Genomic DNA, 17966 nt, shown 5'->3' on the forward strand with positions numbered 1-17966 from the left:
TGCTTGCTTTTGCTGTCATCTTTCTCACTCAGAGCTTTGAATACTTCTGGATGAAAGCACTGTAAATGTCTTTGGAGACTGGAAGCTCTTGTAGGAGCATTTTTATCACTGCCTGAGTTGGCATTACAGCATTTGTCTTCATCTGGGTCCTGCTGTCACTGTGTCATAAACTAACACAAAATAATTTCCATCTTGAGTTATGGTGAAATGGTTCATGAATTTATACTAAAAAAAAAAAAAATCAAACAAAATTCCATGCTGCAGGAGAAGGCAGGAAGGAAAGTATCTGTATAACAGAGATGTTAACGAAATCAAAGCCGCCCCCAACTCATCAACAGAAGAAGCTGACACAATCCAAACGCGACCCCTTCACCTATCTGGTTTCCAATCGTCCGTCACCGGCCCCCCCGCCATTTAATTTGTCCTTTTCCGGCACCCCGCCCCGCCCCCTTTGATGCGACTTCCGGTTTCCGGCAGAGCCAAAGCGGGACTCCGGACCGGGAGAGAGAGAAGTTGCGGCAGTCAGGTGGCGGGACGGAGAAGGAAAACGACGGGGTCGGTCGGTGGAATTAAACACGAGTTGGAAGGTGGGACAGGGAGCTGGAGAATGAGGGCTAGGTGGTGGAACTGGAAGAGTAGAGATGCTGGATAAGGGAGAGCGGAAGTGAGATGGTAGACTTGGGGGGGGGGGGGGGGGAGTGTTTGGCATGTAGTATCCCTAGGAAAGCCACTTTAAGATGTTCTAAGATGCTTTTTACCAGAGTCATAGGGAATAAAATAGCTCCTCCAGGTCACATAACAGTCAGTGGTAGAGCTGGTACTACAGCTCACATACTGTAGCTATAGGTCATAAACTGTTTTGTTATATCCCCTTTTCGAAACATATCAAAACCGTGTACGTATCATTTCAATATAACATCCGCTCAGAACAATGAAATAGAAGCTCAGTTTTGAAGTAAAAAAATATATGTTAGAGCACATCAAACATATAAACAAATTTGTCAGTCAAACCAAACACAATCTCCAAATGTTGTCTAAGTAACCAGGGCTTCAGTTTGGACCACATGCATGGAAATAATTTCTTAAGCAGGCATGTGCTTTTAGAAATGTACTTAGTGAAGCCAAATTATTTAGCACTCCGCAGTAAAACTAGCTCTGCAGTGTTCACACATACCTAAAGTGATGGCACTTAAGTTCTGTTAGAGGTCTGCATGTGGCACAGTCTCTTCATCCTTGAGACACTCATGCAATGCCTGTGTCTTGGACACACAATTCCAACACTCCCACTTCCTTCTGTGCATGCATCTCCCAAAGCAAGTGCTTTCTGCCAGCAATGAGCTTTGCAGGAGAAACCCAACTGCAGTCTAACTGAAGAGGGAGAACATGCAGATTATCTAAGGCAGAGCATAACAGATGAAAAAGGAATCAAAAGGTCTGCCAGATATTCTGGATGCTTGATTATCTTAACCTTAAAGACTGAAGTTAGAATTTTCAACATAATCCTGTACCTAATCAGCAAACATTGATGCCTAATGAAAAGTAGAGTCATGTGATTAAATTTATGTGTTACATACCGGGACAGACCAAAGGTCTGTCAAATCCAGTATCCTGTTTCAAACAGTGGCAAATCTAGGTCACAGGTACCAGACAAAATCCCTTCCTCTCCACCCCTATTGTGCAGCAATTCCCTGACCCCTCCTCTTTCCCTGCCACCCTTGTGGTCCAACAACTTCCCGTCCCCTTCCCCCTTATGATCCAGCATTCCCCTTCCCTCCCCACCCATGATCCAGCAACTCCCTCTATCCTCTGGACAGTCTAGGTCAGGCTAGTCTTTACCTCATATCTGTGAATTTGCATTTCTATTTCTCTGGTGGAAGTTCATCAGTAAATCCTTAAATGTGTGAGGTGGAACTGGAGCTATGTCAGCCTGTCTTATTTTAGTTTTCAGGACTTCTGAACCTTGTTGATCACCGAGCTAGTTAGTAATCTTGGGACCGTAGATGAGTGACTTCCAGGAGATGATCACAGTCTGCAATATACCAACTAGGTTGGGAAGTGGTCTTACCATATGACGCTGAGAGAGATTTTTCAGATGGTATGTTGGGGGGAATAAATCTAGATAACTTTTTATTGTGTAGCTTTTTGAATCAAAAAAGCAATATAAAATGAACCTTACCTCCCTGATACTTCTGAAAAAATATAAACAGGGCAGAGGCAATGTGAGACAATTTTCAAAGGGGTTAACCCTGGTAAATAAGCAGTTAACCTGGGTAATTTCCAGGCTGAAAATTGTTCTCCACTTAGTGGCTGAATACATGTGCATAGGTTTCAGAATGCATGTACTTGTATGTACATGGGAAGGAGGTGGGGCAGGGAGAGGCAAAGTGAGCAAGATGATGTGTTCAGATTTCATTCTACTGGATAGACATAGTTTTTCTTAAGTTTGCCTCTTATGAAAGCAGTGATCAATATCAGTGCGCTGGCACTGAGGCTCAAATACATAAGCAAAGAGACTGTGAGAGAGCCTTTAAATGAGTGTGACATACTGCTAAGGCTTGAGAGAAGGGGCTCAGAGTGCGAGAGCCTTGAAATGAATGTGACTTACTCCCAGTGAGTGAGACTTGGCATTTCAGGAAGCCACCCTTAACGACAGGAGTTGCCTTGGCTGTGTTGGGACTGTCAAAAGATAAGCTTTATTCCTGCCAGCCAGGGTCTGGAGGAAGAGATGGGAGGGACGACGACAATAAGATGAAATAATGATAAAAAGAACAAAACAAGACTAATGAGCAAAATAATTCAGACAAAAAAGTAGAGAAGTAGAAATGGGCAGTACAAAAATTGGCTTCAACCTCTTAAAAAATGCTTCACGGTGGCTCAACATATATGAAATACCAAGTTTCCACCCCCAACTTGGTATTTCATATATGTTGGGTCAGTGTAGCCATAATACGCAGACTAGGCATTCATCTAGGGTGGCAACAAAAACCTACTGTAATGCAAAGAGTCCTACCCAGCCGTAGAAAGTAAAGGAACCATTAGCATGTACTTTTCCTCGTAGGGAGGGTGGGTAGTTTTCAAAAAGCCCATTTACCTAAATAAATGACTATGAAAATTGCCTTTGTTGGTGATGTTATAGTGACTGTGTTTAGGTTGCAGGAGCTAGCCACATCTTGTGACATGGCAGCGTCCATTCCAGAGGTAGAGTGGAATCTTTTGGAAGATTGGCAGAAGCAGCTTTACAGGGATGTAATGAAAGAAAGCTACAAGACCATCTTGTCACTGGGTAAGGATTTAAACTCTCTGATAAGGGATCTTCACATGAGGTAGCAAAATCTACACATTTTTGATTTTCTTTGCTATAGCTTTGAGGAAGAGGGGGTATGCCTATTTCTTCCCCCCTCCTTTTTTTTTTATCCTGTATTTGTACTTTTGTGGCATATTTCTCTTATTTTTAGATTCATAGTTTGTATATTGCAGTACATGTCAAGCCTGAAGGTCAGACTTATGTTTAGGGCTAAAGGAGAGCAAACCATGGTGCTATTAACCTGATTCCATTTTCAAAATGACATTTTTTGCTCTTTGGATTTCATTTCCTCTAGCCACAAGAAGGGGAAATAAATAGCAAAGAAGTATTTCTAATTGCCAAACTTGTGTACAGAGCATAGTGGAGTTTCTTGGGTTTGTAAACCTTGGGCAGAGGTCTTTTGTGTACCTGTTCTTATAATGTGAAAATGTTTTTCCTTTAGTTACTGGAAATATAACCTGTGGAGGAGTGGCCTAGTGGTTAGGGTGGTGGACTTTGGTCCTGGGGAACTGAGGAACTGAGTTTGATTCCCGGCACAGGCAGCTCCTTGTGACTCTGGGCAAGTCACTTAACCCTCCATTGCCTGCCGCATTGAGCCTGCCATGAGTGGGAAAGCGCGGGGTACAAATGTAACAAAAATAAATAAATAAAAAAATAGGTCAAAATCTGTACCCTGTAGAGTTTGTGCAAGCAGGCTGACTTGCAGGTTTTAGGCTATTTTATGTGCCCAAAACTTAAATTTGGCTCTTCATATACATGATAACTTTATATTGGCTTTCAATTAAGTTTAGATTAGCATTTCAACTTCTTATACTCTTATTTAAGATTTAAGTGTTTTTATGCTTGTGTATAAGTTGTTTTTTTTTAACATTCCAACACGTTCTCTGTGTTCAGAAGAACAATTTAAGATACATTTGCCCTACATAAACAATTTTAGACTAAGAGCTTGGAGAAGAAGAACATTGGAAGGTACAGGACCAGAATGTTGGAACGTTGTATGACATGGTGCAAGCTTCGACTAAACAAATATTGTTTGGCAGTTGCCGCTAGTCGCTGGTTGTGGCTGCACTGTTGAGCAGCAGATTTTGCTTCTAAGCAGCGGCTAGTGAAATTGCCTTTCAAAGGCAAACTATTGTTTGAAGAGGATCTGGACAAGCTAGTTAAGGATCTGGGGGACTCAGGTCTCTGCGCTTGAGTGAGGATAAGCCTGAGTCTTCATCTCGGCCCAGTTCCTCAAGCTCCCGATTTCAGGACCGTGCCGATATCGCCCGGAGTGCTCCGCTATTGCTCCACAGTCTCACGATTCCAATAAACAATCCTTTTGGGCTGATAGGAGGGCCCCAGCATCTAAAGTGTGGCCTTTCTCCAGTTCCCGGCATACCCAATAATGGGGCACAGGGTCACTCCTCGGCTCCGATTGGGTGGTGGCTTTCCCTCTTTCTCGAGGAGTGGACTCGCATCACTATGGATCAGTGGGTCTTGGACGTTATTCAAAGCAGTAAAAAATTAGAATTTGCAGTTCTCGTTGCAGATTTTTTTTTGGAATCCCTGTGTGGCAACTCAAAAAAAGTTCGGCAAGACGAACAGAGGACAGGCCATTATTCCATTTATTTTATTTATTTATTTATCACCTTTTTGAAGGAATTCAGTCAAGGTGGTTCAGTAAGAATAGATCAAGCATGAGCAATAGACAATTACAGCAGTAAAAATATTCAAAAACAATACAAAGTATGGCATGGTATACTATTTACAATGTCAACACAATACATAATAGAACATTTTACGTGATAGCGAAAATAAATAGCGAAGGGTAAAGCAAAGATATAACATTATAGAAGGGTAAGAAAGTAGGAAGAGTTAGAAAGTAAGGTGATTGATTTAAAGAAAGTTTACTTTGTAGTGCCCAAAAACAAGGGGGTGCCTTTTGGCCGGATCTCGACCTCAAGCGGGTTAACAAATTTTTGAAAGTACAGCACTTCCGCGTGGGAACTCTGAGGTCTGTTCTATCGGCAGTTAAACCTGGTGAGTTTCAAACTTCTTGGAGCTCAAGGAAGCTTACTTACTGGCTTCCGCATCAAAAGTTACTGGTTTTTTGTTTTTTTTTTGCACTAAGCTGTCATTTTCAATTCCAGGCCTTAACCTGCGTGCTGGCCTCAGCACTTTGCATATTTTCCAAAATCATGGTGATAGTGGCTGCCTTAAGAAAGCAGGGTATATGAGTTCATCCCTACCTGGATAACTGGCTCATTCAGGCTTCGTCGGTCCAGGAGAGTGCTCAGGTGACTTCACAAGTCATTTCTGTTTTGCAGTCCTTGAGTTTGATCGTCAAATGCAACTGTAAACTTTGACCCAATCAATTGTAGCCAAGCTCAAATGCAATTGTAACTTTTGTACCTCGCTTGAATTGTAGCCAAGCTCAAATGCAATTGTAACTCTTGTACCTCGCTTGAACTGTAGCCAAGCTCAAATGCAATTGTAACTTTTGTACCTCGCTTGAATTGTAGCTAAGCTCAAATGCAATTGTAACTTTTATACCTCACTTAAACTTACACCAGAAGCATATTTGCCACAGTGCCCAAAACATAGACATGATCACCAGCAACACACTCCTCACCATCCAGTGTCTCATTATACTCATACACGCAAACACAACCTACAACCTTGACAATAACTACCCCACTACTCACAAATCACATAATACTCACATATACATAATGCACGCCCAAAACAAGAACCATAACAACCCAACTACACCTCACCTATCCTATGCACAACCTTTAAGCAACCTACCAAATCAAAGACACAACAACCAACCAACTGGAATAATCACCGGATATGAACACCACCAACAAAATGAGGAAAACAACGACAACAACAAACCCAACTACCGAAGAAACAGACAACTAATAAAAATAAATACATCAAACCCCACATTGGAACCCTACCACTCAATCCAACTAGGATACATCAATGCAAGATCAGCAGTAAGCAACTCAGCAGACTTACTAGACTGGATCATCACAGACAAACTAGACCTCCTATTCATCACAGAAACCTGGTTCCATAGTCCCACAGACCCTGCAATCCTCCAAACGTGCCCACCAAAATACAAAATCACGCACTGGACAAGAAATGGAAAAAAAAGAGGAGGCGGAATAGCTATCATATACAAACCTGAATACACTATCACAATCACGGGCGAATCCATCTCACCACAACTTGAAATTGCATCGACCAGAATCAACCATTCAAGCCTAATAGGACACCTCAACACAATCCTATTCTACAGGCCACCAGGTAAATGGCAAGACGCCCAAACACAACTCTTGGATTTCATTTCGAATTCCTGCGTATCAGCCTCAAACATCCTCATACTAGGCGACATCAACCTACACCTAGAAGATGACACCTTACCAAGTACAAGAGAATTCAAAGAATTCCTAAAACTCTGGGATCTGCAAACACCCAACATACAACCAACTCACGAAAAAGGACACACACTAGATATCATAACGGAAAGACTAGAACCGGACTCAACTATCATACTCGCTAATACAAGATGGACACCAACACCATGGTCAGACCACCATAGAGCAAATGTCACTCTCTGCTGGCAAAAAACACAACTAAACACGAATAATAAACATGAGCGAACAACCTACACAACGAGAGGGAAAATAGACCCCTCAACATTCTGGCAACAGATCTACCAGAACGAATGGACTACAAACGCTGACACCATCCAATTCCTCCAAGAATGGGATGACATAAGCACAACAACATTAGACAAAATCGCCCCAGTCCAAACCAGAACTACACACAGGAAAAACGCAAATCCGTGGTTCACCGAAGAGCTGAAAAAACTAAAAACACAAGTCAGGAGACTAGAACGAGCCTGGAACAAAAAGAGAGATGAACAAACACTAAATGACTGGAAACTACTTCGGAGAAAATACAAATATACCATAAAACAGACGAAAAGACTTCACTACAAAACATTAATAGGACCAAACTACAAAGACACACATAAACTCTTCAACCTCGTGAACAAACTATTAGACACCTCACCAGTTACAACCAACGACAAAGATACACCAAGTGTCGACAACCTAGCGACATACTTCAAGGAGAAAATTATACTACTACGGCACAAGATACCCACTAGCCCTACAGAATACACCACTCTTCTAGACTGCCTAGATCCAGAAGAAGGAATATTCCCAGCAGACAGAACCTGGACCGAATTTGAACAACTGCCAGAAGACCTCATCTCTAAAACTCTTAAAAGATATGCTAAATCCAACTGCAAACTAGACATATGTCCAAACAGCCTCATGAAATCCGCTCCCCAGAAATTCATAATAGACCTAACAAACCACATAAACTACATGCTACAAAATGGACTCTTCCCAAAAGGAAAAATCTTGCTCACCCCTATTCCTAAAGATACAAAGAAAAACACGAGTGAAATAACCAACTACAGGCCAATAGCATCTATACCACTAATAACCAAGTTAACTGAAGGTATGGTAACTAAACAACTCACAAACTACCTAGATAAACACTCAATACTGCATGACGCCCAATCAGGATTCCGATCAAATCATAGTACAGAAACAGTATTAATCACCCTTATGACCAAATTCAAACAAATCATCGCAACTGGCAACAATATACTCCTCCTACAATTTGACATGTCAAGCGCCTTCGACATGGTAGATCATGGAATCCTGCTACACATACTCGAGCATTTTGGCATAGGAGGAAATGTCCTGAACTGGTTCAAGGGGTTCCTAACCCTACGTTCGTATCAAGTCACATCTAATTCAACCACGTCCAAGGCATGGACACCTATATGTGGAGTCCCACAAGGATCACCTCTTTCACCAACCATTTTCAACCTAATGATGATCCCTTTAGCAAAACTCTTATCAAACCATAAGCTCAACCCGTACATATACGCCGATGATGTAACAATATACATCCCATTCAAACAAGACACCAAAGAAATCTCCAACGAAATCAATCAAAGTATACACGTCATGAACACATGGGCAGACGCATTCCGCCTGAAATTAAACGCAGAAAAAACCCGATGCCTGATACTCACCTCCCAATACAACACAAATGAATTCAGCGCTATAAACACACCAACCCTAAACCTCCCAGTCTCAGAAACACTAAAAATCCTTGGAGTCACCATCGACCGCCACCTAACACTCGAAACCCACGCAAACAATACAACCAAGAAGATGTTCTATGGCATGTGGAAATTGAAAAGGATAAGACCATTCTTCCCAAGATTCGTCTTCCGCAGCCTAGTGCAATCCCTCGTCCTCAGCCACCTGGATTACTGCAACTCACTATACGCGGGCTGCAGAGAGCAAATAATGAGGAAACTTCAAACAGCCCAGAACACAGCAGCCAGGCTCATCCTCGGAAAACCAAGATACGAAAGGGCGAAACCACTACGAGAGAAATTACATTGGCTTCCACTTAAGGAACGCGTTACTTTCAAAGTTTGCACACTAGTCCATAAGATCATCTACGGCGAAGCCCCAGCGTACATGTCTGATCTAATAGACCTACCACCCAGAAACGCTAAAAGGTCATCCCGAACATACCTCAACCTCCACTTCCCCACTTGCAAGGGCTTGAAATACAAGACGCTACACGCGTCAACCTTTTCCCACATGAGCACGCAGGCCTGGAATACACTACCGCGCAACCTAAGAATGATTAACGAACAAGCTTCCTTCCGAAAACTACTGAAGACGCACCTGTTTGAACAAACTTACGGAAAGAACCAAAACACATAGAGTCCATACTCACTGTTCATCAATGCAACATACAACCACTTCAGATCCCTCATCCTGTAATCAATTGTCCCACTGTCTCCTCCTAATGTTTCTATGTTGATGTCCCATTGTTTCATTCCTAATGATAATCGAATGTCTCACACAACTCTGCACAACGTATTCCATATTCAAGTTGTTACAAATGTATTTCTACTACTCATATCTTATTGTAAGCCACACTGAGCCCGCAAAGAGGTGGGAAAATGTGGGATACAAATGCAATAAATAAATAAATAAATAAACTTTCTCAAGAGCCATCTGGCACCCACTCAAGTGTTGGAGTATCTGGGTGTTCAGTTCAACACAGCGAAGGGTAGGGTGTTCTTATCAGAACTCTGGTGTGTCAAGTTACAGACGCAAGTTCGAGCCTTACTTCGCTGTACCCAGCCTCGGGTTTGGGATATTACGTTCAGACTCTGGGGTCGATGACATCGACCTTGGAAGTTGTGCCATGGGCTCGAGCGCACATGCGACTTTTGCAACAGTCATAAGTACATAAGTAATGCCATACTGGGAAAAGACCAAGGGTCTATCGAGCCCAACATCCTGTCCACGACAGCGGCCAATCCAGGCCAAGGGCACCTGGCAAGCTTCCCAAACGTACAAACATTCTATACATGTTATTCTTGGAATTTTGGATTTTTCCAAATCCGTTTAGTAGCGGTTTATGGACTTGTCCTTTAGGAAACCGTCCAACCCCTTTTTAAACTCTGCTAAGCTAACCGCCTTCACCACTTTCTCCGGCAACGAATTCCAGAGTTTAATTACACGTTGGGTGAAGAAAAATTTTCTCCGATTTGTTTTAAATTTACTACACTGTAGTTTCATCGCATGCCCCCTAGTCCTAGTATTTTTGGAAAGCGTGAACAGACGCTTCACATCCACCTGTTCCACTCCACTCATTATTTTATATACCTCTATCATGTCTCCCCTCAGCCGTCTCTTCTCCAAGCTGTATAGCCCTAGCCTCCTTAATCTTTCTTCATAGGGAAGTCATCCCATCCCCGCTATCATTTTAGTCGCCCTTCGCTGCACCTTTTCCAAGGTCTCTCTTGAGCCGTTTGTCCCTAGTGTCCCAAGATTTTGATCAGACGCTTTGTTGGACAGACCCAGCCTGTCAGAGCATGCAGTGGTGGCTGCAGATATCATCTCTTCAGCGCGGTCTCCCACTAGCGACACCCCTGTGGATTGTTGTCATGATGGATGCAAGTCTCGGGGTGAGGAGCTCACTGGGTGCTATAGCCCAGGACGTTTGGTTCACGGAAGAAGCGCAGTGGCCGATCAATTGGCTGGAGTTGCAAGTGGTCCGCTTAGCCCTAAGACAGTTTCTCTGATGTCGGACAAGCCGGTTGGGGTTCACTCCAGCAACATGACGGCGGTGACCACCGTCAAGGAGGCACACACAGTTTGGCTGTAGCACACGAAGCCCAGCTTCTCCTTTATTGGGCAGAGGCAAATCTACTGCTTCTTGAGGAAGTTCAGACTATCCAGGGGGATTATCTGAGTAGGCATGCATTGGACCAGGGAGAATGGAAACTGGCGGAGTCTGTGTTTCGACAGATCACTCGCAAGTCGGGAACTCCAGCCATGGATCTAATGACAACCCAGCACAATGCCAGGGCGCTGCGATTCTTCAGCAGGAAGAGAGAGCACGGTGCAGGGGGCATTGATGTGCTCGTCGAACTCTGGCCAGTGGATGTGCTGCTCTACGTATTCCCTCCTTGGCCCATGATTGGCATGGTTCTCCACAGAGTTCTACGGAATCCAGGCCCAGTGATCCTGGTGACACCAGATTGACCACGTTTTTAGTATGCGGATATTGTATGCCTGAAGGTGGATGCGCCGTTTTGCTACCCCCTCTTTCCAACCTCTGGTTCAGGGTCCAATTCAAATGAAAGATCCCTCCCGCTTTGGTCTTACAGCCTCATGGCTTTTGAGTGGGCAAAACTGGGAAAGAAAGGTTATTCTCCTGATGTGGTTGTGACTGTGCTTCATATATGTCCGCAACTTGTGCAAGAATTTGGAGAATTTTTGAAACCTGGTGTGTGGATAGAGCGATTTTCTTCGTTAAGACATCTCTTCCTCAGGTTTTAGCCTTCCTGCAGGATGGGTTGAAGCAAGGGCTTGCTTACAATTCTCTGTGTGTTCAAGTTGTGGCCCTGGCTTGGTTTAGAGGTTTCTTTGTTAGCCTCTCATCCGGATGTTCTTCGTTTCTTGAAGGGTGTGAGCAGCCTTAAGCCTCAGGTACTTTCCCTCTGCCCACAGTGGAACCTTAATTTAGTCCTGAGGGCCCTGCAGAAAACACCCTTTGAGCCATTACAGCGTGCTTCTTTAAAAGATCTCGTGCTGAAAACTGGTTTTCTTGGCGCACTGAGTTTCCAAACTTCAGGCTTTGTTCTGTCGTGAACCTTTTTCTACGTTTTTTTTTTTTTTGTCGTAGTTCACAGTTCCTTCCTTTCTGCCTAAAGTGATGTTCTCCTTTCACCTCAATCAGCTGTTTTTGCCAGCTTTTTGGGAAGAGGCTTACTCGCGGGATTTTCATTCTTTTCGTGTTCTGGATGTATGCCGGATTCTCTGTCGCTATTTGGAGGCGACTAATGAGTTCCGTCGCTCAGATCACTTGTTTGTTGTTCTTGTTCTTATTGCCTCTTCTTACTTGTTGGAGGGAAAGAAGATTACGGACCATTTCCAACCTCATTGCACACAGGTAATTGCAACCTCTTGGGCAGAAGTGTGCCTTTGCAGGGCGGTGACATGGTCATTGGTCCATACTTTCTCCTTGCACTATCAATTGGACGTCGCAGTGCGTTCCAATGCGGTCTTTGGAGTGGGAGCTTTGAGTTCCCACCCTACTTGAGGACTGCTTTGCTACATTCCACTACTCTCTGGATTCATCTGCTGCTGACGCTAAGGAATGTAAAATTATGTCGTGCCTGATAATTTTCTTTCCTTTAGTCGCAGCAGATTAATCCAGAGACCCTCCCTCTGTTGTGTTTCTGTTTTTCCTGCTTGGAAGGGTTTCCTTGTTGGTTTTTGTAATTGTTGCAGAGTTACCTTGGGGAGTTCTACAATCAACTAGTTGGTTACTTTTCCTGGGGAAGGAGAGAAATGTTATTCTATTACTTTGTCTTCTGTTATATAGTAACATAGTAAATGGCAGCAGATAAAGACCTGAACGGTCCATCCAGTCTGCCCAACAAGATAAACTCATTTTTGGGGGGCGGAGCTAAGATGGCGGCACGTACTTCACTTGCCTGAGAGCTACTCTCTACAATCTGGAAGTATACTTTTTACTTACTTGATTATGCCGCACACCAAACGAAAAGGCCTGGTTAAAACCGGAGCCTCAACGGTTAGAACCTCGTCGCCTTCTCAGATGAGTATTGAGAGGTTTGCGGTGAAGACGCCCAGCGCGAAAACCGGGAGTGACCCCGCTGACTTAGGAGAAGGAGAACCCTTCGTCTTGGGGCTTGATGTCACCCTTTCTCCCCCGGAAATCAATCCGCCGCCTCCACCCGCAGCTTCCCCGTTGCAGCAGAGGTCTTCGAACCCCGAAGTTGGACTAGAAAGGCCTCAGGTAAGAGGCGCTGCTGGGGGAATAGCATGCGGAGACCTGGGTCAACAGGTTATTATTAGAACTAATCCACCTACGGAGCCGGTTACTTTGGAGCGAATATGGCAAGTTCTCCAAAGTTTAGATACTAAACTTTCCAACTCAACGCAAGAAATTTCTGTTCTAGTTGCAACGGTTGATTCATTAACAAAATCGCTAGAAACATTTAAAACTGAATCTTCAACTCAGATATCGATAGTAAAAGACGAAGTTAAGAAACTCCAAGAGTTCTCTGTAGCGACTATAAAAGATAAAACTATTCTTCATAGAAAATTGGAGCAAATAGAAAATTATAATCGCAGATTGAATATACGAATTTTAAATTTTCCTAAATGCCTGGGATATGCCCCTATAGATATCTTCAAAAAATACTTAGTGGAAATTTTGCACTATTCTTCAGAACACATTCCCCCTATAAACCGGATTTATTATGTGCCTCTTAAAAAGAACCAGGATGAAGAAATTGCGGAAAGGTTTTCTACACAAAAAGACTTAAATGAAAAAATTTTGAATATAACAGAGATATTGGAATCTACAATAACAGAGGATACCGAACGCCAGACTCTGGTTATTTCATTTGTCTTTGAGCAAGATATGGAAGCTGTTAAGAGACTGTTCTTTAAAAACTCACAATCCTTATTTTATGGCAAAAAAGTATGGTTATATCCCGATGTAACTAGACAAACACAAGAAAGAAGGAAAGCCTTCTTAGCATTGAGGAAAGACACTTTAGAGTTGGGTGCTTTCTATTACCTGAATTATCCGTGCAAATGTGTGGTTAAATATTTAGGTTTGAAATATGTCTTTTTTCAACCAGAACAACTGAAGGCTTTCATTAATCATAAAAAAGTGTTAAAGTAGTTGGTAGTTTATTGTCTAATGATAAAAGGATTGTATAATAATATTAGGCTGAGCGTAGTGCTATGCTAAATTGATTTTCTTTTTTCTTATTTTAACTGATTTCTTCTCCAGAAATAACGATCTCCCCCCCCTGTTAATGATTTTGTGGTCTAAAGAGGGAAATATGTATTTAAGTTCTATAATTTGTGTTATTACCATTTTTCTTACTCCTGTATTGCAAATTTCAAGTGTATGCTTGGTAAAATGTTAAACTAATAAATATATAAAATAAAAAAAAAAAAAGATAAACTCATTTTACCTGGTATGTAATGTTTTATATGTATATCCGAGTTTGATTTGTCCCTGCCTTTCTCAGGGCACAGACCGTAGCAGTCCGCCCTGCACCGGTTATATTCTCCAAATACCGGCATCTCCACCCAATGGCTGCTAAGATTCCATAGATCCATTCCTTCTAAACAGGATTCCTTTGTGTTTATCCCACACGTTTGAATTCCATTACCGTTTTCATCTCCACCACCTCCCATGGGAACCTTCTTCCTTTAGAGATTCGCTTAATAAGGAATTATCAAGTTTTCTGAAAAGCTCTCAAATTGTTTCTGTGTCAAAAATTCTTTGAATTATGAGGTGCTAGCTTATCAGATTACTATTATTTTTTTTCACGATATCCTGGATGTCATTTCTCCTACTTACCGTGTAATTTCCCTGTTTTTAATGTATTTTCTGGAGTTCTTTCTCCTTGACGCTTATTGTTAGTTTAGCAATGAACTAAAATGCTGGTTTTTGCAGACAAGAAGTCCTATATAATGTAGAAAGAAGAATGAAGATTCCTGTGAAACATTTCATCTTTGGGGATGATGACACATTCCCCATAACATCTGTGTCCTGTTCTCCCCCCCCCCCCCCCCCCCCCCCCCCCCCCCCCAAAAAAAAAAAAAAATAAGTAATGCCATACTGGGAAAATACCAAGGGTCCATCGAGCCAGCATCCTGTCCACGACAGCGGCCAATCCAGGCCAAGGGCACCTGGCAAGCTTCCCAAACATACAAACATTCTATACATGTTATTCCTGAAATTGTGGATTTTTCCCAAGTCCATTTAGTAGCGGTTTATGGACTTGTCCTTTAGGAAACCGTCCAACCCCTTTTTAAACTCTGCTAAGCTAACCGCCTTCATCACTTTCTCCGGCAACGAATTCCAGAGTTTAATTATATGTTGGGTGAAGAAAATTTTTCTCCGATTTGTTTTAAATTTACTACACTGTAGTTTCATCGCATGCCCCCTAGTCCTTGTATTTTTGGAAAGCGTGAACAGACGCTTCATATCCACCTGTTCCACTCCACTCATTATTTTATATACCTCTATCATGTCTCCCCTCAGCCGTCTCTTCTCCAAGCTGAATAGCCCTAGCTTCCTTAATCTTTCTTCATAGGGAAGTCGTCCCATCCCCACTATCATTTTAGTCGCCCTTCTCTGCACCTTTTCCAATTCTACTATATCTTTCTTGAGATGCGGCAACCAGAATTGAACACAGTACTCAAGGTGCGGTCGCACCATGGAGCGATACAACTGCATTATAACATCCTCACACCTGTTTTCCATACCTTTCCTAATAATACCCAACATTCTATTCGCTTTCCTAGCCGCAGCAGCACACTGAGCAGCACACTAGAAGGTTTCAGTGTATTATCGATCCTATTAGTAGGATTTCTGTGATCCACCACATCAGATGCTACAGTAGAGTTCAGTTGGGCCACTATATTAACTCCCCTTTATCCAGGCTTCTGTACAGTGAATCAGAGTACCACTAAGTTTGTCTCGGTGATGTGCCGAGTATGAAACTCTGGGCACTATCCATGATAATATTGAAAAAAATGATCCTGGCACAACTGAATCAAGTGTTCTAGACAGAGTGTACTGGTGTAAAGTTTATGAGATGGCAAGCACTCGCTGTGGGCTTCATTAAGCGGGGACTCTATTGTTATTACTACAACTTTCTGAATACTTTAAAAGGAGGAAGTTACTTCACTAGCACTGGTGACATTACAAAACTGAAGCTTTGACTGATCGGATTACCCCCAGTAAATGCTCCTGAGTTTTTTAGTTTTTCTGATAGGACAGTGCAACTGTGCGTCTGTGTCAGTGAGATGGAAATTGGAGGAATTATTTTCTTCACAATTTCAAAAAATTTGCATCAAGAAATATTGAAAAGGAAATAATGTAAGAATCTTACAGAATCAAATCACTAAAGTACACATGAAAGGGAGTATAATGAAAAGATTCCTGAGATGTGGGCCTTTGTGTTGTTTTTCCTTGAGCAGCAGAGATAAGGACAAAGTAGTGTTATTTCCGGATCAGCAATTTTAGGGGGCCTTTTACAAAGGCACGGTAACATTTTTAGTACACGCTAATGATTAGCGTGTGCTGCACGCTAGAGGTGCCCATAGGAATATATGGGCATCTCTAGCATTTAGTGGATGCTTATTTTTACATGCACTAAAAATGCTAGTGCGCCTTTGTAAAAGGCACACTTAATTATAACTAGAGAAGGTGTGGTTGGCTAAACCAATGAAAGATGGCAACACTAAACTGTCCTTGAATCTGTGATGATCAAATTGGCTATAAAGCCACTGCCTTGCAGAGGACCTGGACATCCATAGATGATAGCGCTTTCACCATATTGCCCTCCTAGCGGGGAGACTGTTTTGGCGCCAGAATGTGTATCTGCTAAAAATTCTCTGTATAAACGCCTGTAGCGAATCATTCTGCCAGGCAGATACTAACTAAAGTATCATGGTTTCTGTGCAGAGGTTTACCATTAAATTTTATGAATTTGTGGACTTCAGTAAATGTTTAAGCAAAAATAATTGCACAATAACATTTTTTTGTTTTTGGACATCTTGGCCCAAATTATGCAATGTACCATTTTAAAAACGCAAAGAAAAAATGTTGCTTTCTGAATGTATGGTCTGATAAGTGAAACTCTTGTGATGCAGACTTCATTAACTGCCTCTTGCTCTGAACAGGTTATTCAGTGGCTAAACAGAATATCATGACGGAGCCGGCAGCAGAGGAGAAGGCATGCAACAGTGCAGTCAGGGATCCCGAAAGTGGAGACATTGCTGGCAGTTCTTCTGCAGGTCAGTTAGAGAAATATTTGCCTAGGGACAGCTGGGGGGGCAGCCTGACACATTCTGCATGAACCTTCACTTATGCTTGTTGGATGACATCTCGTACTGCTGTAGGGATCGATATGGAGAGCTGGGCCTGTGTGAACCAATGAGAAAGGTGTGCAGAAAAGAGCTGGTATTGAGTCATAGAGGTAGGCGGAAACGGACATGCGAGAGAGAAAGAAAGGGAGTTGCCAGGTCTGTGAGATTAGGGGAAAAAAGGGGGTGAGGGGAATAGGGTAGCCAGGTTAAAAGACTGAGGGGAAGGGTAGGGACAGACCTGACAGACTAGGGATAAGACTGGTGCACATAAGTTCGGGCTTCTCATACTCTTGCTGAGGAGAAAAGATAGGAGGGCAAGATGCCTATGAGGCCATTTGGTGGGTGGGGGCAGCCAGCAAAATGAAAGGAAGAAAATGGGGCCAGGTGCTAGACTGATAGCCCTGGACTGTGAAACTGGTGAGGTTTTTTGGGGGGAAGGTATGGTTTATATGACTGGTTGGAGTCTGGATTGGAGTGCAGGGCACCAGGCTGCCTAGAGATGGCAGTTTATATATGTCTGGCACATAAAGGGAAATTCTGTAAATGGACATCTCGCATTTACACACCCTTTGTGTGCATAAAAGTCTAGAATAATAGCAATTATGCATGTAAGTGTACATTTACCTGCAAAAGTGCCTAGAGGGTTTCTAGTAACTGTTCTGTAATAGCGCACATAAGTAACAGTGCGTTAATTCAAAAGGGGGTTGTATACATAGGCAGTGCTTCTGTTTGTGTGCATACCTTACAGAATACTGTAAGGTTTGCATGTCTGTGCCTCATTTACATGCTTGACACCCGGTCTGTGGCTGGTATTACTGTGGGCACATGATTTTTAGATGTGCCAGTACTGGGTTATGCTAGTATTCTATAATAGAAACTTGGTGTCCAGGTCCCATTATAAAATAGGTTCCTACCATGTGCCGTTGGGGCACCTAAATGGAGGCTTCCAGTTGTAGAATTGCCTTCATAGAGTTGTATGGTGCATGAAGTGGGATCCTGTTTTAGGTAAAAGCCCCTTTTGGATTTTTAAGACATTATAATTAGAGGTATAAAACCTCACCGACTTGCAGATTTTCAGTAAAACTTCAATGGCTAGATTTTTGCCTGAAAAATTCTCCTAA

At 42.6% G+C, this 17966-nt stretch overlaps 1 protein-coding gene across 2 annotated transcripts in view; it reads left to right on the forward strand.

Moving 5' to 3' along the window:
• Nucleotides 1-505: 505 nt before the first annotated feature.
• The window catches only part of LOC115465404 (gastrula zinc finger protein XlCGF57.1-like), a 29400-nt gene continuing 11939 nt past the window's right edge, over nucleotides 506-17966 (forward strand). For both annotated transcript variants that reach the window (XM_030195846.1, XM_030195854.1), the window contains exons 1-3: nucleotides 506-587; nucleotides 3150-3283; nucleotides 16660-16773. In XM_030195846.1, coding sequence (XP_030051706.1) covers nucleotides 3178-3283; nucleotides 16660-16773 — 220 coding nt within the window. In that variant the 5' untranslated portion in view covers nucleotides 506-587; nucleotides 3150-3177. The remainder of the gene's footprint in view (nucleotides 588-3149; nucleotides 3284-16659; nucleotides 16774-17966) is intronic.

This window comes from Microcaecilia unicolor, chromosome 1 (assembly GCF_901765095.1).
Source record: "Microcaecilia unicolor chromosome 1, aMicUni1.1, whole genome shotgun sequence".
Classification (NCBI taxonomy): Eukaryota; Metazoa; Chordata; class Amphibia; order Gymnophiona; family Siphonopidae; genus Microcaecilia; species Microcaecilia unicolor.